At 35.0% G+C, this 25,276-nt stretch overlaps 1 protein-coding gene across 1 annotated transcript; it reads right to left on the bottom strand.

Moving 5' to 3' along the window:
* Window positions 1-19,515: 19,515 nt before the first annotated feature.
* LOC107058090 (uncharacterized) lies at window positions 19,516-20,184 on the bottom strand. The gene has a single exon (XM_015303414.1). It carries the CDS (start codon window positions 20,182-20,184, stop codon window positions 19,516-19,518), a length of 669 nt encoding a protein of 222 aa, XP_015158900.1.
* Window positions 20,185-25,276: the final 5,092 nt, after the last annotated feature.

Raw genomic sequence — 25,276 nt, 5'->3', positions numbered from 1 at the left:
GTGGAATATGATTGGTGTCCGAAGTTTTGCACTGAATGTATGAAATTTGGGCATTGTGCTGAAGCATGTTGGACTAAGGTTGAGGGAAAGCAAGCTAAGGAAAAGCAAGAAGAACCTCAATTTCAGGAAGTTAAGAAGAAGAAACGTAGATACAAAAGACAATAAGCTCCACAACCAAGATACGACTGGAAGGCTATGGGGAAAATTGTACAGACGAGGCAAGTTGCTAGCAAACCAGACAGGGAGGACGGGAAAGGGGCTAATTCTGATCCTGCAAGCTCAGGACAAGGTATTACTCCTAATTCGATGCAAGTGAATGCAAGAGTACAAATCACAAATAGTTATAACGTTCTCCGGGAAGCTTGAGGTCCTGGGGGCAATTACAACCCTCAATGATCATCTCAACATGGAACATAAGAGGGCTTAACCAGCCCTTAAAGCAGAAAGAGCTGAGACTTTTTCGAAAGAAGAATAAGGTAGATGTTATGAGAGTTGTTGAAACTAGAGTAAAAGTTCACAAAGCTGGGAATATTTTGGAGAAGATGGTGCCTGATTGGAAGCATTGTCCAAACTATCCTATGGCTTATAATGGTAGAGTCTTGTTACTATGGAAAGATCATATACAAATACATGTATTGATTGTTCATGAGCAATGCATCCACTGTAAAATTTCAGACACAACTAGTCCCTTCTCAGCCTACTTTACTGTTGTTTATGCCAAGAATGAAAGTCAGCAAAGAGAGGACCTATGGAGAGAATTAGTATAGATTGGGGGGTACTATCTAAGAGGCTTGGTTGCTAAGTGGGTATTTCAACAATGTTTTAACTACTGATGACAGGTTAGGCTCCCCTATTATGCTAGAAGAGACGCAAGCTTTCCAAGATTGTATTGATACTCTGCAACTTACAACACTAAAGCAAATAGGATGGCACTTCACTTTTTGTAATAAACAACATGATGTTAATTGAGTTTATTCCAAAATTGATTGGGTCCTGGGGAACTTTTAGTGGATAATGGATTATGGACACGTAGAAGCAGAGTTCTTGAATCCAGGAGTACCTGATCACTCCCTAATTCTCATTCAGGTGAATACAAGACCTCCATCCAGACCAAAACCTTTTAGATTGTTTAAATCTATTCTGGATCATCCTGATTTCTCCAGAATATTGTCAGTCCTTTGGAGTGGGAAAGTTGTTGGTACAAGAATGTTTCAGTTGTGGAGCAAGCTTAAAGCTCTAAAAATGGGCTTGGAGGATCTCAATGCCTACATGACATCCTATACCCAAAAAATACAACATGCTAGATAGAGTCTAGAGGTAATGCAGAGTCAAATTGCAGCACAACCTCTCAACACTGACTTGCTTGAGTAGGAACAAATGGTATTAAATGAAATTAGGAAGTGGAGTGGAGTGGAGGAACATGTTCTCAAACAGAAATCCAGAGTAAACTAGATAGTTGGCGGAGAGGCAAACACCAAATATTTCCATGCCCAAATGAAGATAAGGATTAGTAGGAATGCTATTAATTCTATTTACAATGCTAATTGGGTTAAATTGTAGGAACCTGCTCTTGTGGAGGAGGAATTCATCTCCTTCTTCTCCAGCCTTATGGGTATAGCAACTGAGACCTTCGAAGTCCAAATGTAGAGGTTCTATTATTTTATATATCAATCAGAAAAGCGAATAGAGTCATAAGGAAGGGTCCTTGCCTATCCTACCAACAAAGATGTCTGCTCATAGTTCCAATCAGAGACAAAGAGATAATTAAGGCAATGGAAGGGATGGCTAAGGATAAAACCCCAGACATTAATGGTTTCCCAGTGGAGTTCTTCATGCAGCATTGGTCTACTGTTAAAGATGATGTTATAAATGTTGTTTTAAGAGTTCTTTAGTAGTGGAAGTTATTGAAAGTTGTCAGTGTTGACATCCAATTTTGGCCTAACATTTTCAAAATTCGTAACTTTTAAATTTTATTTATTTAATAGTTCAAAATATATTTTTTATAATTTTAAATAAGTATATCGATAACTATCCTTATTCGTCAAAATTTAGAATTTTTTATCAGTTAATTTTAATTACATTATTTTTGTCACAGCCGGTTGAATACGTTCAAATATTTATTCATTTTGATATTTTGCACAGTCTAGAAATTCATTCAAATATAAATAAGATTTCATACACATATTTTATTTAACTAGCAATTTCGACCCATAATTTTAAGATCACGTATTGTACTATAGGTGGTTTTCGATTTTTCTATTTTAGTTATTTCTTAGTGATTAAGTTAGGATGGTGAAACATTTTTAGATTATGGTTGAAAATTTTCAGATTTTTATTCACAAAGGGGTTTCATTTTTATTAATTTTCCGATCACCACCACCCCGGATTTCGGCAAAGCTCCGACAATCCAAAACCCCATTTATTTTTCTCCTTTTTCCGGAGAAATCACATCAGCTCCGCTTCCATTCCTCACCGCCTCTCCTCTCCTCCACAACGCCTCTTTTTCTTCTTTCCGACGAAACAAATGACCCCCAAAGCCGCCTGAAACAGTCACCAAAACTCTACCAGCAAGCACCATTCGACACTGCCTCCGGCAAGAGCACCCAAAACGGACCCATTTTGCTCTTCTTCTCCAACCATTTTCCTCACCAACACAACACCTTTCCAGACCACCATTCACAACCAGTGAACAACCGCCTAAAATTAGAAAAACCAATCAGAAACTAGACCCACAACGCAGCCACCAAAACCCCTTCGTTTTTCTCCATTTTGCGGTGAAAAAGTCACCAGAAACGACCACAAGACCCCAACCCCATCTTCTTCTTCCCTTCACTTCTCTTCCATTAACAACCCTCACACACCTCCAAACCGACCAGAAACAGCCAGCCAAACCACCTCACTGCCTTCTCTTTTCTCGATCGAAACAGCTCCAAGCAGGAGCCAACATCGAACAACAACCCAAAACAGACCCCAAATACTGCATCCGTTCCATTTTCTGGCAGCCACGAACCAGCTCCAGTGAGCTATGAGCTCCAAAGCCGGCGAACTAGGAGTCAGCGACTCTATTGCTGCAACCGGCAGTATCAAATGGCTTCCCCAAACTGACGCCGGAACTCCGACCAACAACAACAGCCGAACAATTCCGGCAAGCTCCGAGCTAATACACGTCCGAGAGACCTCAACGGTAACTCAGATTTGTTTTTTCCTTTTTGAATCGTTATTCCAAGTTGATTTTGAAGATGAAGATTGTTTTGCCATTATTATAATTACTGTGGTTTGTTTTAATTTAAGTCATATATTTATGCTACTGTTTTTGCGTTCTTGGTTTATTTTTTGTGATAAATTGAGTGACTAGTGTTAGGTTATTAGTTTAATTTATTTTCTTTCATCTGTTGAATATTGACTATTTAATTATTATTTTATATTATTTATTATGCATTACTTTAGAAAATTTAGCATTGTCTATTTGTTATTTGAGATACAGTTGACATTCATTTTTTAAAATTTATTTATTGTGCATTTGATCTAGTTATCTAGTATTACGTTATTTTATGTGTTTGCTTTAATATTATTCTATTGCCATTTATGTTTATCTATTTGTGATTTTTTGTTTGGAGTTAATTATATTCATTTTTTTTCTAATTTCCAACAGCTATGTTAGTTATTATTATCATTATTATTATTGGTTTGATATTTTTACTGTCCAGTGGCCCGATTATATACTTTTCATTAATTGTATTTTAATTGTCAGTGGCTCGGTTGTTATTATTTACTCCCTTCGTTTAAAAAAAAATGACCTCATTTTTTTTAGTCTGTTTAAAAAAAGAATGATCTCTTTCCTCTTTTAGTAACATTTTAATTTCAACTTTCCACGTGACATGTTTAAGGCCACAAGATTAAAGGACAATTTTGTACATTTGACATAACTTTAATTTAGAACCACAAGATTCAAAAGTTTTTTTTACTTTTTTAAACTCCGTATCAAATCAAACTAGACCACTCTTTTTTAAACGGAGTGAGTAGTTATTATTATCGTGCTATTGTGTTGTTATTATTTGGGTGTTGCATCTTAGTATATCGTCTTTTGTATGTTAAAATGGGCCAATGAAAAAATATTTTCGTTAATTTTCGAGGCCTCCCCAATGTTAAAAGACGGAAATTTAGTTTATGATTATATTCTTATATGTTAAAATTGGCTGATGAAGAAATTATCGTCGATTTTCAAGGCCTCCTATGTTAATAAGACGGATTTTTATTTTAAGTTGTTATTTATATTATTTGATTTATTCATATTAATTTATTACTAACACTTTTACTTAGTGTCTTTATAGGTAGTCGGAGTTGCTTCCCATTGAAGCTATTCGAATGAAGTTCGAATTATACTATTTATTCATTATTTTGTATATATTGACGTTAGGCAAACTTAGGTCGTTTCTTATATTATTGTTTCATTCTATTATTTGTGTATATCGCATGTTTATTACACTTGTATATTAGCTTTTTATCTCCTCCTCAATTTGAAAAAAATAAATTCAGTCGGGACCCGCAATTGTGGATTTCGAAGGATGCCGAACACCTTCCCTTCAGAATAACTTGAACCCCTTACCTAGAATCTATTGGTTTCGTAGACATTTTTTAATTGGTTTCCTAGTTTTTCCTAAAATTAGGTGGCGACTCTTTTAAATTTCGTTTATTCTTTTAAAATTAATTAATTAATTATTTTTTGAGTCACCACGACATTTCCCCCTATTTGAATAAAGTATGATGTAACTGGTCAGTGGTACATCTATAACACTTGTGCCTAAAATTGCTACCCCCACCCAAGTGAAAGACTATCGACCTATAGCTTGTTGTTCCATTGTCTATAAGATTATCACCAAGGTCTTGACCGATAGAATTAAACTTGTCCTAGGAAAGATTGTTAGTCCATCACAATTTGCTTCCATTGAAGGGAGAAGCATTATAGAGAATATTTTGTTTAGCCATGAGGTATTGAAGTGGTACTTAAGGAAAGTCATGTCCCCTTGATGCACTATGAAAGTTGATTTAAGGAAAGCTTATGATTCCATTGAATGGGAATTCCTAAGGAAAGTGCTTGCTGAGTTGGGTTTTCTTTTTAAATTCATAACTTGGATAATGGAATGTGTGTCCAATGTATCTTACTATTTGATTATCAATGGGAGATTAACAAAATTGTTTCTAGGGAAAAGGGGAATTAGACAAGAAGATCCAATGTCCCCTTACATTTTTGTTTTGGCCATGGAGTACCTTCAGAGAGAGTTGGAAGAGATTAAACTTAACAAGGACTTCAAGTATCATCCAAGATGCAAGAAACTTGGGGTAGTTCATATATGCTTTGCAGATGATTTGTTGTTGTTCTGCAAAGCTGACCTTAAGTCTATCCAATTGCTCCAAAGAGCTTTTCAGAGATTTTCTAAAGCTTCTGGTTTACAAGCCAACAATGAAAAAGGTTATATATTCATGAGTGGAGTGAAGCCAGAATTGAAGCAGACTATCCTTGAAACTTTGGGATATGTAGAAGGGGAAGTACCATTTAAATATTTGGGGGGTGCCTGTGTCATCCAAGAAACTGACCATTAGTCAGTGTTTGCCCTTAGTGGAGAAGATTACAGAAAGAATTAGGTGTTGGTCTGCCAAATGTCTTTCATATGATGGGAGAATTAAACTAATTAAATCAGTCATCTTTGGTATGCAGACTTACTGGGCACAAATATTTGTATTACCCAAAAGAATCTTGAAGATGATAGAGGGAGTGTACAAAACTTATTTGTGGACAGGCTCAGCAATAAGGTCAAGGAAGGCTCTTGTTTCGTGTGAAAAATTGTGCCTTCCAAAGGCTGCAGGAGGTCTGTATATTATAAATTTGAGTTTGTGGAACACTGCTGCCATAATGAAAATGTTGTGAGTTATTCATGAAAAAAAGGATTGTTTGTGGATAAGATGGGTACATATATACTATATGAAAGATGAATCTGTAGAGAACTACACTATTCCAGCTAGTGCTACTTAATTGGGTTGTAAGGAAAATTTTGGAGTCAAGGAAGTACTTAGGAACTTGTTCTTCCCAAGGACATCTAGATGTTAAGCTGAATGAAGTGGTTGAAGAAGACAAATTTTCTACCAGAAAGATGTATCTTAAGCTCATGCTTACCCATCCAAAAGTTCCCTAGAAGAGTATTGCACTACAACAAAACATCTATCCTAGACATAAGTCCATATTGTGGCTAGCAGCCTGGAGAAGATTAGCAACTGTAGAGACTTCAGAAATTTGGTATTCATGTACCTCCAGATTGTGCTTTTTGTGGTACAACTTTTGAATCCTTTGAACATCTTTACTTCGAATGTTAGTCACTAAAGCTTTATGGCACAGGTTATTAGTGTGGCTGGGGATCAACAGAACCATTGGAAGCTGGCAAGATGAACTAGACTTGGTTACTATCTGGGCAAGGAAGAAAATAGGAAAGGGTGCAATAATTAGTTGTCTATTTGCTATGCTTGTTTATCTGGTATGGAGAGAACGAAATGCTATTCGGTTTCAGTCCAACCTCTATCAAAGTGACAGACTCTGTAAAGAAATTGTGTTGTATATACATGTGATCGGAAGAGACCTGGCCAAGTGGAATAATACACTACAAACACTGGATGGACTACCTTTAAGATGGAACGATACTTTTATTTTGTGTATGCATCACTAGATTAAATATAATTGCTACTTTGTAGATCCTTTTGTAAGTTGTCTTTTTGGGTTGGCTCAATTCTGTGAAGCAATTGGTCAGCAATTGTTTGGTACTGTAATGTTCACTCTTTGGTATCAACAAATGGTCAATTTACCAACAAAAAAAAATAAAAATGCCCAACTTCAGTAAATAATCAAATCAGAACAGTAAAGTTCATCAAAAGCTTTGTTTTAGATAAAATTTGGTTTTGTTTCATTCAATTTTTTATTGTACATTTATATATGATGGTCCAATCTAACAACCCTTCAGACACTTCACTAGAGGCTCAGACTGGGAGATTGAGATCTTTGATAACAATGCGAATCAGCGGGAGCACTGAACTGCAAAGAGATAGTCATGAGTTGTGCACCCACCAACTCCACCTACAAGTATTATACTGATACAACATACCAGTATCATTTCTAGTCCAACTAACCCCACTTTTGTTAAGGACTTTAATATATGACTGTTCCATCACCATATGGCAAGCTGGTGCTACCAAGCTAGGCTGGATTTTTATCGTTCATGTAGTTGATAATGTTTTACATAGATAGGTAGAGTGTCTTGATGGATGACTCTGGTAGGGGGAATCTAGTCCTTGAGATATGGGTTCACGGGACCCCGTTTTTTTTTCCATAGCCTGTGTTGGTTAAGAAATGCACAAAGTATTTATAAAAAGATGATTGTGAACCCAATTATTTTTACATTAACTTGATCATTGTAGGAACCCATAAATTACAAAACCTAGATCTGCCTCTGGACTCCGATTGAACAATGAATTCACTTTTTGTTATTAGCTACACGTCCTTTTTAGAGAAAAGTAATGTCTTAAAAATCTAGTACTAAGTAAGTGTTGTAGTAATTACAAGTGAGAAAAAAATCCCTATCCAATTCTTATAGGTATTGTAAGAAACTAAGTATTGATTGTGCTTCATTTACAATTCCTTTTTAAAGTTTACACCAAAAGAAAGCTTTGTATGCAATCTGAATTGAGTTAGCTATGTCTTCAAAGCAACTGTTGTTCCTTCCTTCAAAATAGTCGACCATATACATGCTGGAGTTAGTTTTAAAAAAATAATAATATAATAATAGTTATACATTGTGTACAATAACAAATAGAAACTTAAGGTACACATGAGCACAACCATATATGGTCAATCTTAAATTAAGTTACTCCTTACATAAAAAAAGTATTTTCCTAGTCGCCCTTATCCCAAAGTAAGGCCATATTGATTTTCGCCGAAGTCAACTAAAGAAGGATCTCCATGATCAACTTTGAGAACTTGAGAAAAGTCAAAATACGTTGATAATTCTAACTACATAGGGTAATAGGCTTCCCCATATATCACATAACAACAATGTAACCTGATTGACGACACCCGAAAAACCAGGAGGAGGAGCAATAGGAAGTTGAAGCTGAAGCTCTCTGTTTTGTGTCCTATCCCTTTCGTATTGAACAAGTATCTAACATGCAAAGAAATCATGAGATAATAGAATGTATAGAAACAAAAAGTAAGAGACAAATAACTTTTTAGAACAAATTCTATTCAAAATCACCATATAAGCATAAATGCATGGAGATGATGTTCTTTATTTGACTTAAACATCTAAGTTTGGCATTTCAAAATGTTCAACGCTAACGATAAGTGGAGAATATATTCTCTCCAATAAGAGAAAATGAACTAGAATGTCCTACCCGAGTCTTCATTTGTAGGACTTTGTGGGATGGGCCCGTGCATGTAGGCTTGGGTCTTCTTAACGTGCGTCATTTGATGACTGAACTGCAAAGAGATAGTCATGAGTTGTGCACCCACCAACTCCACCAACAAGTATTATACTGATACAACATACCAGTATCATTTCTAGTCCAACTAACCCCACTTTTGTTAAGGACTTTAATATATGACTGTTCCATCACCATATGGCAAGCTGGTGCTACCAAGCTAGGCTGGATTTTTATCGTTCATGTAGTTGATAATGTTTTACATAGATAGGTAGAGTGTCTTGATGGATGACTCTGGTAGGGGGAATCTAGTCCTTGAGATATGGGTTCACGGGACCCCGTTTTTTTTTCCATAGCCTGTGTTGGTTAAGAAATGCACAAAGTATTTATAAAAAGATGATTGTGAACCCAATTATTTTTACATTAACTTGATCATTGTAGGAACCCATAAATTACAAAACCTAGATCTGCCTCTGGACTCCGATTGAACAATGAATTCACTTTTTGTTATTAGCTACACGTCCTTTTTAGAGAAAAGTAATGTCTTAAAAATCTAGTACTAAGTAAGTGTTGTAGTAATTACAAGTGAGAAAAAAATCCCTATCCAATTCTTATAGGTATTGTAAGAAACTAAGTATTGATTGTGCTTCATTTACAAATTCCTCTTTAAAGTTTACACCAAAAGAAAGCTTTGTATGCAATCTGAATTGAGTTAGCTATGTCTTCAAAGCAACTGTTGTTCCTTCCTTCAAAAATAGTCGACCATATACATGCTGGAGTTAGTTTTAAAAAAAATATATAATAATAGTTATACATTGTGTACAATAACAAATAGAAACTTAAGGTACACAATGAGCACAACCATATATGGTCAATCTTAAATTAAGTTACTCCTTACATAAAAAAAGTATTTCCTAGTCGCCCTTATCCCAAAGTAAGGCCATATTGATTTTCGCCGAAGTCAACTATAGAAGGATCTCCATGATCAACTTTGAGAACTTGAGAAAAGTCAAAATACGTTGATAATTCTAACTACATAGGGTAATAGGCTTCCCCATTTATCACATAACAACAATGTAACCTGATTGACGACACCCGAAAAACCAGGAGGAGGAGCAATAGGAAGTTGAAGCTCTCTGTTTTGCGTCCTATCCCTTTCGTATTGAAGAAGAATCTAACATGAAGGGAAATCATGAGATAATAGAATGTCTAGAAACAAAAAGTAAGAGACAAATAACTTTTTAGAACAAATTCTATTCAAAATCACCATATAAGCATAAATGCATGGAGATGATGTTCTTTATTCGACTTAAACATCTTAGTTTGGCATTTCAAAATGTGCAAAGCTAAGGACAAGTGGAGAATATATTCTCTCCAATAAGAGAAAATGAACTAGAATGTCCTGCCCGAGTCTTCATTTGTAGGACTTTGTGGGATGGGCCCGTGCATGTAGGCTTGGGTCTTCTTGACGTGCGTCATTTGATGACTCAGTGCATGGATGTCATGACTCCATTGGCAGGCCACAAAAGATGGGCTATAAGTATAATTTCTCTAAGTGGATACTTCACAAAGCACCCACTAATTCTTTTGATAAGGTTAAATAATTTGTTAATGATTGAGGAAAATCCCGTATATAAGACGTATACCAAGAAATAGAGAACCTATACAAAAATATGGTCCTCTACAAAAGACATTCAATCACCTATACAAGTAGGGACCTCATAGGTGCACCAAAAAAGTAACTAGAGACAAAAAGGCTAATCCTTACATTTACAAAATCAATTTCTATCCCTTCAAACACTCTCTCCCTCTCCTTTCATACAACCCACATGAAAGATAACAATGTAAACCACCTACCCACTAAAAAGGCGACATAATTCAGGTACCAGAAACTCACCTTATACCAAATATTAGCAGCATGGTGGAGAGTAGTCAAAATATGCTAATAACTATCAAGGGAAGAGAACTTCAGGTTATTACCTTCTCATAGAAGCTGCGGAATGTCCAAGAAATAGTAGTGCAAGTCCTGAGAAAGAAGATTATCAGAGCCCCAAAAAAGCATTTAGAGGAAGGTATAATAGTAGATAAAAGGCATTGGTATTGTCTTATATATTCAGTTGATTATCATTCCAGTAAATTCTTATCTTATTTGAGCATCAAAAGATATCTTGCTCCTTACAACCCAATTATTTATTCTAAGTTACTCATCTAATTGGAGACATCAGACATCGACGCTCATTTCACATTGAGCAAATCTAGCATAAGGAAGCATCCTGTCAGTATCTCATAAAGTTTAGACTCCCCATTCAGAAGCATCTATAAATATTTTACGCTTCTAGTCCCTGCGTGCTTAACTACAAAACCAATTAACACCACTCAGATACATGTATAAGATCCCTGGTCCTCTATATTTGACCAAGCCCTAATAGAAAGAAGGATGGAACATTCCTTGGGTATGTTGTTGTTTGTTGTTAATGCGGTGTATGTTTCTTAGCACTTATACCCTATGTTGCTCGGACTCGGTGCGGGTGTCCAATACATGTGCAGAGCTAGATGTTGGATCCTTCATGATCTAATTTGAAGATTCGGTGATATGGATCCATGAAGGGATACGGGTGTAGGGATTCACCTAAAATAATTAAAGTATCTAAAAGAAGAGTTAGAAAACCTAAATTATGAGACATTACGGGAGAACTTGAGGAGAATCTGGAAGGAGATTAAAGGAAAATGAGTAACGTAGAAATTTATATATAAAAGGTATTTCATTTTCTTTAATTTCACCTTAGCTTTCGTATTTATTACAGACAATCACTAAAACTGTCCACACTTACCCCATCAATTTTGGTCAAAGCACCCAAAATTGGATGACCAAATTGGGCACGGATCCCACACCCATGTCGTGTCGACACAGGTGTGGCACCAAAAGTGAAGAGTCTAAGCAACTTAGCTTATAGCTTGATGTTGGAATCTATGTTGTTATTTTTGCAAAAGCACTTCATATTTTCTTCGTATTTTCAATTTTAGTAGTTTTAATACTCTCTTCACTATAAAAAGAATGTCTCCTTCCAAAGTTACCAAGTTCAAAGAAAAGAATGCTTCTTTCCTTTTTTACCAATTCTTAATTTCAACCTGTCACAACTCACGTGACATGTTCAAGACACACAAGATTTTGGACTTCTTTCTCTTCTTGCCTTTGGTAGGAGCTTTTTCAATAATATTAACTCCAATTATTGTCGAACTCCCACGAGACTTCTTTTCGGCGGTCTTGTTATCTTCCACAATCTTGAGCCGAATCACAAGATCTTCAAGCTTCATTTCCTTACGTTTGTGCTTTAGATAATTCTTGAAGTCGTTCCACGAAGGAGGTAACTTCTCAATCATTACAACCACTTGAAAAGCTTCATTAACTACCATGGCCTCAGCAATCATATCATGGAAAATAAGTTGAAGTTCATGTACTTGTGATCAAATAGTTTTGCTATCTGACAATTTATAGTCTAAAAACTTTGCGGCCACAAACTTTTTCAAGCATGCATCTTCTGTCTTATATTTCTTCCCAAGTGCATTCCACAATTCTTTCGAAGTTGTCATTGCACTATAGACATTATATAAGGCATGCTCTAATCACTTAAAATGTAGGCCTTACATAGGAAGTCTGCATGTTTCCATGCTTCAATAACTATGAATTTGTCTCTATCTATATCAGCAACGGGCACTGGAGTTTCTTCATTGATAAATTTCTGCAGACCAAGAGTGCTAAGCCAGAAAAATACTCGTTACTGCCATCCTTTGAAATTCACACCAGAGAATTTTCCCGATTTCTCTACTGGTGGTACAACAGTTTGGGTTGGTGCAGCAACAACCACCGAAGACGTAGCATTGTCAATTGCCATTTCTGATAAACAAAATCGACACCACTGATTCAGTAAGCAATAATTTAAATTGCAAACTTAATAGGAGTATAAAACCAAGAAGGTTTTTGTCTCCACCAGAAACACAGATTAACATATATATATATATATATATAATTTCCTTAAGATTGTTATGCAATTTCTATTCTAAACAATACTAGTGATAACAAAAACTTTGCAGAAACACTAAGTTACCAAAGTTTAAATCACACAGCGAAGAACAAAAATTAATTAGCGAAAACTAAAATCTATAAAACGTACCAGAATCTGTAATAACAGAAGGAAAAAAAATCAAGCCCACTGAATGCACAATGTCCCCTTAAGAAAATTATTTCCCTCTAGTATATGAGGTTTGATTTGGAATATGTCCTCCCATGATAAAATGATCTCAATCATCAGTGTATTGATACCCAAAACTCTGGTGTCAGCGAGCCACTCAACGACAGTAAAGTACATGAATGAAATTTGTGTGGAAGAGAAGAAGAAATCAAAAAATTTCATAAGTAAAAAATCTGAAGAATCACTGGTATTTATAGCCAAGAAGCACTGGTTCCGAAAGGTTGCAACCTTTCAGAAACCACATGACCATTTCAACAAGTTTGCAACCTTTCAAACGGTCATGACTGTTCCTGAAAATTGCAACCTTTCAGAACCTTTGATGTTTTTTCCTTTGATGTTTTTCAAGAAATCTTCACCATTGAACCTATGTATGCCATAATCCATAAAAAATCATTTTAACAAGTATTTGATTATAGTGGCAAAATCAGAATTTTAACTAAAGGAGTTGAATATATGAAAAAGTAAACACACAAACAAGCCAAGTGGAAATTCAATGTCTACTATATATACATAAAAATAACTTTAATCATGTATACATAGTTCCATTTTCTGTTACGGGTACAGCTGAACAAGCACAAAGAAATTCTTCTTTTTCTGTATAAATAACAACTATTATTTCAGCTATACGAATCATTATTGACCGTGATACTTAAGCCCATCTTAGTCCAATATTTTACAACACAAAAAATAAAATATTTATATATTTTCTGCTGACATATAATCTTAATCAACTTTAAAAAACTCCTAGAAAATATATCATCTTTTTTCTTTATAAGTAATCTTAGAAAATTATAAGTGAGGGAGCATAAACTTGTGTTTATGTGACAAAGCATAATTGTTGGTGCTTTTTAAAAAAGATCGGCAACACAAAATGATTGAAAATGTTTCTCAATAGATTGAATGACTTTCAATAATTTTATTAAGCATTGAGGGGCTTTAAATAGCCAACATAAAAATATAATCTGCATAATTTGAAATTTAAACAACTAACATATCTCAACAATTAAAACAACCTAACAAATATTAAAATTCAAATTCATCCTAAAACTAGGTAACTTATTAGATACTGCAATTTAAAAAAGTTGCTCCTCCTCGATTTCTACTTCTACAACTTGTGCTTGAAGATTGTTCATAAGCTTGCACACTTTTGTAACATGACCGGTTTGCAATTTCCACATATTGCATCATGTCTGCACCAACAAAAAATTTTCAAGTGCGCTTTTCTTTTGTAGTATTTGCAAAGAGGATGATCATCTTTTTCTTTTCTGTTTGTGCATAAAAAGCACCCTCGGTAATATTATCTTGCATGAAGACTCTTATTTGCTCTTGTGCTTGAATAACACTAATTAGTCCTTCAACAGAAATAGTAGAGAGATTTTTAGACTCTTCCAAAGATGAAATTTTAGATTCGAATCTCTCTGGAATTGTCAGAAATATTTTTTCTACTATTCTGTCATCTTTGATATCCTGGCCAACAACCTGATTTTATTAACAATAAAAGAAATCTTGTCATAATACTTAACAATAGTTTCATCCTATTGCATCGTAAGAGATTCAAAATTCCTTTTCAAATTCAAAATTTGCATTTGCCTTACTCGGTCACTTTCTTGATACTTTTTTTTAAAAAAAAATTCCCAAGCTTCTTTTGCTGTCTCCCAAACAATGATTTTAGGAAAAATCGAATTCGCAACTGAATTTTGAATTACAGTTTTGGCTTTGAATTTTTTGATTTTTTCATCCGAATGAGATTTAATTTAAGCAAGGGTAGGATTTGCAGGGAGAGGTTGTAAGGGTATATCTTTCATTACAACTTCCCATAGATCATAGGTTTCAAGATATAATTTCATTTTCATTGACCAAATCTGATAGTTTTCACCAGTGAATTTTTGGGGCATTCAAAGAGAGGCTGTTTCTTGCCATTATTTTGATTAAAAATGGTTTAAAAAAGCCTATGCGTTGAAAAAGCACGGGTTGAAAAGGTAGCCCTGAAAGGTTAAAATGGGTAGCCCTTGCGTGTTAAAAATGTATGGTAGGTCTTTGGAAGAATTCATAGATTCCTTAAGATCAATGAAGCTCTTGATACCACTGTTGGTGGTTTTCAAAAAAGATGGGACAACACAAAATGATTGAAAATGTCTCTCAATAGATTGATTGTCTTTCAATAGCTTTCAATAATTTTATTAAGCATTGAGGAGTTTTAAATAGCCAACATAAAAATATAATCTGCATAATTTGAAATTTAAAACAACCTAAAATATCTCAACAATTAAAACAACCTAACAAATATTTAAAATTCAAATTCATCCTAAAACTAGGTAACATATATTTTTTTTTAAATGACTGCAGTAACTATAAGCAAACTCAACAATAATCCATTCTAAAATCATGAATAAAATATTAGGTGGAAATATGTAGATTAACAGTTGGGTAATACTTCCCTTTTCCTGGCTCTTTCCGTCTCAAAATACTTATCGTGTTTTTTATATACATGTTTGTTAAGATAATATTAATTAAAAAGGAATTTTGATTATTTTATTCTTCTTTATCTTTATGTCTTAATATATAATTTTTCTTTTTTAAATTATTTATTCTATTTATGTTTCATAATTAAGATATTCATAATTTGCAAGATAATTACTACTAAAATTCTATTTATGTGTCATAATCCAAAAATTCTTGTTTTTACTTTTTTCATAAATTTTCAGATATTCCAAAAAAAATGTTTTCACTCCAAATTACTCACAAAAATTAAAAAATAACTCTAGCTCCCTTTATGTTTTTGGTCAAACACAACACAAATATTCAAATATTATTTCTCACTTTGAAACAAAAAACTACTTTTTTTCTTTCTATTTTCACAATTAAACATGAACAACACCTACTTAAATTAAGATAAGCATACTTTACCAAGAATCCAGTGAGCTACTTTTACTTAGAAATAAGACCGTCAACTCAAAATTCTAGCTTCGACTCGATAAACATGAAATTTTATAGGAAAAATAAAACCCATTTATGTTACCTGGGGAGGGCACAATCTGTAGGCTTTATCTTTTCTTCCATTTTTGATGCAATTAAGACCTTGGTCTATAAATGGACACTGTAAAGAATTATAAATTGGATAAGATTCATAAAAAATCCAACTTGCTTCAAAAATATTACAGCTCCTCAATTGTACTGTTAATAAATGCAGGAAAACAAGAAATAGGTAGATTTTGGTAATTGTTTTAGTAGACATGGTGAAAATTTAGAACACAAATATAAAAATTGGGGGGAAAAATTAAATAAATGGTAGTGTTTGATAATGAATGTGTGTATATGTAGATTTTGGTATGGGATTAAGTAGTTGGTTATCTTTTTGTTATACTGGTAAAAGTGCACTATAATTAGTAAAGTAAGCAACTGAAAAATGTCATCAACATCTTTGTGTGAATGCTATGTACTCTCCTCTTTTGAATTTACTTTTAGAGGTTGAAATTATTTGTCGTGTTCTTTTTAGAGTAGAATATTACAGATAACCTAAATTGTATCATGTTTTTATACCTGAATTATTAAGAGCGTGAATTTCATTAATTTAGAAAACATAGTTCAGTGGTGTGTATATTACATTCTCTCTTTTATTTAAAAAAATCTTGTCACATAACATTCTACATGGAGAAAATGTTACACATTGATAAAAATTAAATAATAAACTATTAGTATTAGTTTAAAATTCAATATTAAAGTATCATTCCCCCCAAAATAATAAATTTGATTTTAAAAAAAATAATAATAAATCTTACAGTATTTTTCTTACCTAAAAATATGTCATCTATACATAATTGAGGTTTTTGTAGTACTCAAGAATAATTAGTAGAACTAAGGTATAATGATAGGAAAAACAATTGTCTTAAACTTCTAAAATGATAAATAAATTGAGATAATTTATCCTAAAAGTCACGATGTAAAGATATGACACTTGGACCTAACTCAACCCAAAAAACTAGCTCATGAGGGGAGGTTTGTCCGAGTCCATATTAGGAGACCAAATTTTCTACCCCTCTACCGATGTGGGACATCTTAACATTCCCCCGCACGCCCAGACCTCAACTGGAGCGTGAACACTTCTAAATGGGGGTCCATCATCGGTGAACAACAAATTGGGATGGACCTAGCTCTGATACTATGTAAAGATATGACACTTGGACCTAACTCAACCCCAAAACCTAGCTCATGAGGGGAGGTTTGTCCGAGTCCATATTAGGAGACCAAATTTTCTACCCCTCTACCGATGTGGGACATCTTAACACACGATAGATAATTTCAAACTGAGACATTATTTATTTCTCTTTTTTTCCCCAAAAATAATCCCTTTTTCTTAACTTGGTTGTAATTTTTGAATTCCAACATTTTATGTGGCATATTTAAAATCATAATGTTAAAAAATATATTATGATACATTATAATTATAATATTAATTTTAAATCATAAAATAAAAAGGAAGTACTTTGTAAATTTTTATCTTGAATTAAATTAAAACAAATAAATTAAAACGAACAAGATATCAAAACAAAAAATTAGTCTTATCACATGATTTACACTTTTGCTAAAATAAATAGAAAGAATTAAAGACAATTCTCAATATTAACGAAACACTATCTTTACTTTGCTTTTCAGTAAAAGGAGGCTTTATTTCTCTACCTTTCTATCTCGACTTAAATTCGTATTTAATTAAATTTTAAATGCAAATATCAAATTTTCGGTGGAATTTTATTTTATTTATATAAAAAAGTTTACTTCTTGATTTAGAGAAGTTTTTACTTTCAATGTTTCGAGTTATATGATATTTTTTGTAATTTTATCATATATATTTTAAATGTTTTAAAGTTTTAATTATCATAACTTTTAGGTAGTTTTTTTCCGAAGTATTTATGTCAACTATCACTACTATGGTCTACGATATTCTAATTTTATGCTTGTTTGGGGAGAATAGGCCGATTTAGACAAGACAAGTACTCTTTGCTTCACCCTGGGATTAAACAAATAAAGTTAAATAGTAGAATTGTATAATAATATTACTCAAAAGAATCCTTGGATTAGTTTCGTAGTTCCTACATAGTGGAGATCATGGGATTAGCCCATGGTTTTTCCTTTTGTTTTGCCACAATTAGTTCAAGACTGAATTCATCTCTCTTTTTTATAGGATGTGTCTGTAACACCTCGTTCTTAGAAACAACTAATTTCAGAAAGAACTAAATTGGAAAGAGCTAATTTGAGATTTGTGCAAGTTAGTCTTCAATTGTGAGTTTTGGGCCAACTTCAAATGGCTATAACTTTCAGCACAAGTGTAAACAAAAGCAAGCTACTGAAGCAGACAGTAAACAAAAACAGAGAAAACGAGTCGAAACATTGAGAAGAAAGGGAACTACTTTGCTGCTTGTTTTGTGCTCTGCAACTGCAGATTTTATATGACAAATACATAACGTTTGAAGCTAAAAAAAACTGGAACCACTAACTCCTAAAAAATAGGAAGTAAAGCCATGATAAACTACTCCCTAAAGACTAGGACAAAGCTGAAATAACTTGACCTTATTTGCTAATAGGACTCTATCTAACAGACTATTTTTCTATTATTTCTCTCCGATACACCATTTTGTTGTGGTGTATAAGCAGTGGTAAGCTCTCTTCGAATTCCATTAGATTCACAAAAAATCTTTAAAGACTTTTGAGCAATACTCGCCACCACGATTAGTTCAAAGAGTCTTTATGGCCTTTCCAGTTTCATTTTCTACATGAGCTTTGAAGGTTTTAAACACTCCAAAAGTTTTTGATTTTTCCTGCAAAAAATACATCAAAGTTTTCCGTGAGTAATCATCTGTAAAGGTAATGAAATACCCTTTACCTCCATTAGAAATTGGTCTAATTGGGACACAAGTATATGAATGCACTAGTTCCAAAATAGCTTTTGCTCTCCACGACTTCCCTTTTGGAAATTGAGAACGATGTTGTTTGCCAACAACACATTCTTCACAAACTTGGGAGGGGATGAGAATTTCTGGAATGCCTATCACCATATTTTTCTGTTGGAGAGTGTTTAATCCACCAAAATTCAAGTGACCATATCTAAAATGCCACAACTAGGAAGAATCTTTCACTTCCGCCTTCAGACATGATTTAATACTCTCAATGTTCAAGGGAAATAACCTGTTTGAATTCATTTTCACAACAACAATAGCTCCTCTAGTAGGACTAGAAATCTCACAAACACCTTTTCCAATGAGAATAAAATACCCTTTCTCTTGCAACTGTCCTACACTCAATAAATTGCTTTTTATAGCGGGAACATATAACACATTTGATATTATTTCTTCAAAACCATTCTTGGCTTTAATTTTAATACCACCTTTTCCCATTGCATCCACAGAGAGCAATCACCAAAACTAACTTTAGAACGAAAGCCTTCATTTAAATAAGAAAAGAAAGACTTACTCCCACTCATGTGATTACTGCAGGCTGTGTCCAGATACCAAACATCTTGCAAAGGTTCTTCATGTGCTTGTGCTGCCATCAACAAGGTCTCAGTTTCCTTTCTTTCAACAAAATTTGACTTCTCGTCCTTCTCATTAGGCAACCTAGTATAACATTCAGATTGATAATGACCAAATTTATGACATCGATAACATTCTACCTTTGATTTGTCAAAATTCTTTCCTCGGCCTTTGCCGTAGTCATTATTGACCTTAAAATTTCTGCCTCCATCTCTGTTTCCACGGTCTTCTCTCCCTCTTCCTCTTCCTCTTCCTCTTCCTCTACCTCTACCTCTTCCTCTTTAATTGGAAGGAATAAAAGTAGAAGCTTTCAGGGCCTGCTCTTCAGGAGTTGAATTGCGATTCATCTTCTGTTCATGCACTAGTATGGAACTTTGCAATTCGTCAAGCGATAACTCATCTATATCTTTTGACTCTTCAATGGAGCAAACGACATAATCATACTTCGGCGTCAAAGAGCGTAGTATCTTCTCAACAATTATGACATCATTCATCTTCTCTCCATGGAATCGCATTTTGTTGCTGATCTCCATTGTTCTAGCACAATAACTCATTACAGACTCTCCTTCCTTCATCTGTAAGGTCTCAAAATCCCTTCTCAAGGCTTGAAGATGTGCACGCTTCACTCTGGTAGTGCCTTGATATTTTTTCTTCATAGACTCCCAAATATCCTTAGAAGTTTCTTTGCAAAGAATAGTTTCTCGGATGGGACGATCGATAGCCTGAAAGAGATAGTTCTTCGCTTTCAGATCTTTCAACTTTTTTGCTTCCAATTCTGCCTTTTGAGCATTCATCAAAGTTTCGCCTTCCGCTGGAGTGTTGATCCCGTCCTCGACAATTGGCCAATATTCCTTTGACCGTAAGAAATTCTCCATTAGCATGCTCCAATGGTCATAATGACCATCAAAGCGTGGAATCGCTGCTTGTATGAAAGTACTATCTGATGTCATGAGTTAAAACGAAAAGAGGAAAAAAAAGTTTAGCTACTGCTATTTTCTTTTCACTCTAGAATTGCTGCTTCTTTCGTATTACTGCAGAATCTCATGCTCGCTCTGATACTACTGTAAACAAAAGCAAGATAATGAAACAGACAGTAAACAAAAACAGAGAAAATGAGTCGAAACGTTGAGAAGAAAGGGAACTACTTTGCTGCTTGTTTTGTGCTCTGCAACTGCAGATTTTATATGACAAATACATAACGTTTGAAGCTAAAAAAAAACTGGAACCACTAACTCTTAAAAAATAGGAAGTAAAGCCATGATAAACTACTCCCTAAAGACTAGGACAAAGCTGAAATAACTTGACCTTATTTGCTAATAGGACTCTATCTAACAGACTATTTTTCTAACAACAAGATGATTTAGGTGATCCATGAGATATCAAATGAAAGGTCTTTGAGTCTTCTTTCCAACGTCGCTGAGTTTGCTAAATTCCAAGTTCAGATGAGGGAGATATGCATGTTTGAGTTCAGCTTGTCCTGTTAAGAAAATTCAACCGAATTAAGGAGGGGTATGTTGGTCTTTTTCTTACCCCACTAAGTCCACACGTTTTTCACCCAAATTAGGGTTCAAAGCTGATTAAAATCATTTTACGCTAAAGACTAAAAAGGTTTGGAAGGTTAGGGTAAAGTTCAAGAGGAGGAAAGGGAGAAAAGCTTCAAGCGTTCAAGATTTCTTATGATCTTTGAGGATTTTCACCAAGAATTTGATTCCTTCGATGTATGTAAGTTATCATAGTGATGGGTTAGTTCACCCTCACACCAATCATGAGTTTCTTTATCAAATTCGTCCATGAAATCTGTGTATTGAGGTTCTTGATGAGTTTTCTTGAAGTTTTTTTCTTCATTCGTTATTAATGAGGTTTGATGAGTTCTTGAGGCGAGGTTTTTGAGTTTTAGGGTTGTTCTTGAGGATATTTCAGTATATTTTTATTTAATTATGTTGGGTTTATGAATCTAAGAGAGTTTGGAAGAAATCAATTAATTCTAGGTAAATTAGGGCCAAAAATTGAGAAGAAAAATTCGTCGAAACTATCTGGAAAAGGGTTAGGGCGCCGCGCCCCCAATATGCCAGCCGTGCGACAGAAATGACCCCCATTAATGGGAGTACTTGCATGACGCGCCACCCCTGTGCCAAAATCGTCACACCACTTTTCATCTTCGTTCTCATTTCGTACTTGTTCCTTTGAGTTGAGCTTTCATTCTCTTCTTAATCCTAATTATTTAAACCTTCATTATTGATCGAGAGATCATATATATTATGAATCATAACTCTTATATTCACATTTCAAATTCAAGAGAGTTAAAGAGTAAAGTTTGAGGGAGTCCTTTGAGTCATTTTGAGAAGTCCTTTACAAACTTTTAACACTTGTTTTAAGGCTTGAGTATTTGAGCATGAGGATGAGGAGAGTTGAGTTCATGTTTTCCAAATGAATATAAGAGAACTAAGTATTCCCAAGAGTAAATGTTTTACATTTAAAATGAGAGGAAACTTTGATTTCCAAATGAGTTCACGAGGAGTTTTTGAGCACTATCTCTTTTAAGAGAACCTTTTGAGTAATAATCTCAAAGTTTGAGGATGAAGAAATGTTTTTAAACATATGATCATGAGTTATATTATTGGGAGTAGTATTGAGCACCAATATGGGGACGAGTTCAGACAAATCAAAGTCCTCATAAACCATGTAAGCCAACATGGCTTTTTAGATGATTCCTTATTGTTTTAAAGCATAGCTTAGTGGATCCACTTAGTTGAGGATGTATTATACTCTGGCAAGGTATATGACATTTCTAGCAGCGTGGGCAAGACACTGTACCATCACATAGCTCATACTGATGGTTGTTGGTTTGAGAAGCTCCCAAATAAGAGTAAAAGAGTTATTATTGTATTATTAAATACACTGAATTATTATCCACTGTTTTAAAAACTTTATCTATATTGTATCTTTATTGTTGCTTTATATTGAACTGAGTTGAGTATTTCCGAGTTTGAGTATCTTTGAGTATCCTTGAGTTGAGTTGAAATGAGGTGAGTATGTTCTTCCTTTTATCAATTCAAGCTCTTGTATGTGCTTTAGAGTTCCCCTTGCATGCTCGTACATTCCATGTACTAATGCCATTTGGCCTGCATCTTTCATGATGTTGATACAGGTAATTAGTGTCATTAACATGCGCTCCGTTGATACCACTTGCAGTTCCAGAGTTGCTTTGGTGAGCCTCCTTGCTTCGGAGAGTTCCAAATCTACTTTCAGTTTTGTTAGGAGGTCATGTGTCTTCTCTGAACTTCCCTCATAGTAATTAGAGGCTTCATAGACAATAGTGTTTTGAGAAGTCTTCTCCATTTTTAATTGTTAATGTTCAAGACTTGAGTTACCTCTTTTGGCTAGTTGAATGTTTTTCCGAAATATTTTGAGTTATGTATTTTGAGACTTTTGAGTTTAATCTTTACTTTTGAGTTCCTAGGTGTAGGCTCGGGGTGTGACAATCTTGGTATCAGACCACAAAGTTCAAGAGTCCTAGGGTGTCTATGAAGCTGTGTGTGTAGAGTCCTGGTTATCAGTGTGAAGCACGCCACATCTATAATTAGGACGCTATGACATTTAGGAACTAGAGTTCAAATCCATAAAAGTTTTCTTCTAATTTGTTCTTGCACGTATCTTTCAGATCATGCCTCCACGAAGAGCTGTTTGAGGTCGTTCTACTAGGAGAAATGTTGATCCCCAAAATCAAGGGGTCTCAAATGCACCAACAGTGCAATCCCAAGGAGAGGTCACTAATACTAAGTTCCGGGATGCTATTTAGATGTTGAGTCAAGTGGTGACCAGCTAAGCTGGGAAACTGAGAGGGATTCGTCAGGATGTGACTGATACATCTAGGATCCGTGAGTTCTTAAGGATGAATCCTCCCGACTTCATAAAATCAAGTGTCATTGAGGATCCAAAAAACATTGTGGAGGAACTCCAAAAAGTATTTGAGGTGATGTATGTTGCAGATGAAGAGCGTGTGGAGTTAGCTTCATACCAAATCAATGGTATTGCAAGGATCTCGTATGAGCAGTGGAAGAAGAGTAGAGCTTAAAGGGCACCAATTGTGAACTGGGTTGTGTTTGAAAGTTCCTTTATGGGGCGTTTCTTTCCCCGTGAGTTGAGAGAGGCAAAGGTAAGATAATTTCTTAATCTTAAGAAGTAATCCATGGGTGTGCATGAATACAACCTCAAGTTCACTCATCTGTCCCGCTATGCTCCGGAGATGATTGCTTATGAGGAGCAGGATGAGCTTGTTTGTGTCTGGGTTGTCTCGTCTGTCAAGCAAAGAGGTAAGGCTGATATGTTGATAGGGGACATAGACATAGAAAGACTTTTGATCCGTGTGCCGCAGGTTGAAGAGGACAAGTTGAGAGATAGGGAAGAGTTCCGCAGCAAGAAGTCTAAGACAATAGGTAATGAGTCTGGGTAGCAAAAGGCCGGTAATGGGAACCGGTCATCTTTCCAACAAAATCCAACTATACCTGCTCCATCATCTGCTAGTGAACCTGCACCAAAGAACAGAGGTGAGTTCAGGAATTAGAATTCGCAGAACTTCAGAGCTAGACCTATTTAATCTTAGGGTAGTGTGGCACAATGGGCCAAGTGGACCCCTACTTGTGCTAAGTGTGGTAGGAACCACCCATGAGCGTGTCATAATAGCTCCATGGGTTGCTTCAAGTGTGTTCAGATAGGTCACTTTATGAGAGAGTTCCCTAAGCACAGGCAAGGTAGTGGTATTGGAGGCAATATAGCCCAATCTTTTCAGTGGCTCTGCAAGACTAAGCTGCACCTAGAGGAGCTACTTCACAGATAGGTGGAGGAGCAAACCATCTGTATGCTATTACCAGTCACCAAGAGAAAGAGAATTCACCAGATGTTGTCACTGGTATGATCAAAGTCTTTACTTTTGATGTATATGCATTGTTTGTTCCAGGTGCGAGTCTTTCTGTTGTGACTCTGTATATTGCTATGATTTTTAATATTCTTCCCGAGAAACTTCTTGAGCCCTTAAGTGTTTCCACACCTGTTGGCGAGTCCATTCTAGCTGATAGAGTTTATCGTGATTGTACCATTTCTATAAATCACAGGGACACCATGTATGACTTAGTCGAGTTAGACATGGTGGACTTTGATGTTATTCTAGGTATGGACTGACTTCTTGCCTGTTATACCTCAGTTGATTATAGAACTCGAGTAGTTAAGTTCCACTTTCCTCATGAGCTAGTTATAGAGTAGAAGAGTAGTTCAGTGGTGCCTAAGGGTCGTTTTATTTCGTACCTTAAGGCCATAGATTAAGTTTTCAAGGGGTGCATCTGTCACTTAGTCTGAGTTAATGACTCTAGTATTAAGACACCACCTATTGAATTAGTTCCAGTTGTGAGTGAGTTCCTATAGGTCTTTCCAGATGATCTTCCTGGAGTCCCTCCTAAGAGAGAAATAAACTTCGGTATAGATATTCTTCCTGATACTCGACCTATCTACATTCCTCCATATAGAATGTCTCTAGCTGAGTTAAATGAGTTAAAAGAGCAGTTGAAAGATCTTCTTAATAAGGGTTTCATTCAACCTAGTGTCTTAACTTGGGGCGCTCCGGTCTTATTTGTGAGGAAGAAAGATGGTTCTATTACGATGTGTATTCATTAATGCAAATTGAACAAGGTTACTATAAAGAATAAGTATCCCCTTTCGAGAATTGATGATCTATTTGATCAACTTTGGGGTGCCACTTGATTTTATAAGATTGACCTTAGATCTGGCTATCACCAATTGAGAGTAAGAGAAAGTGACATCCCGAAGACATAATTCAAGACTCGTTATGGTCACTATGAGTTTTTGGTTATGTCTTTCGACTTAAATAATGCTCCTGCAGCGTTCATAGACCTTATGAATAGAGTGTTTAAGCCATATCTGGTTATGTTTGTTAACGTGTTTATCAATGACATTCCGATTTATTTGAGGAATGAGGAGGATCATGCTAGTCATCTCAGAGTAATTCTCCAAACCCTCAGAGATAGAGAA

The sequence above is a fragment of the Solanum tuberosum genome, unplaced genomic scaffold (genome assembly GCF_000226075.1).
Source record: "Solanum tuberosum cultivar DM 1-3 516 R44 unplaced genomic scaffold, SolTub_3.0 scf00437, whole genome shotgun sequence".
NCBI lineage: Eukaryota > Viridiplantae > Streptophyta > Magnoliopsida > Solanales > Solanaceae > Solanum > Solanum tuberosum.
The sequence above is the reverse complement of the archived record's forward strand: the minus strand, read 5'-3'. Positions and strand labels throughout refer to the sequence as shown.

Bases quoted from the DNA above. Each gene is read 5' to 3' on its own strand.
- LOC107058090 (XM_015303414.1), bottom strand. From the start codon at position 20,184: ATGACATCAGATAGTACTTTCATACAAGCAGCGATTCCACGCTTTGAT.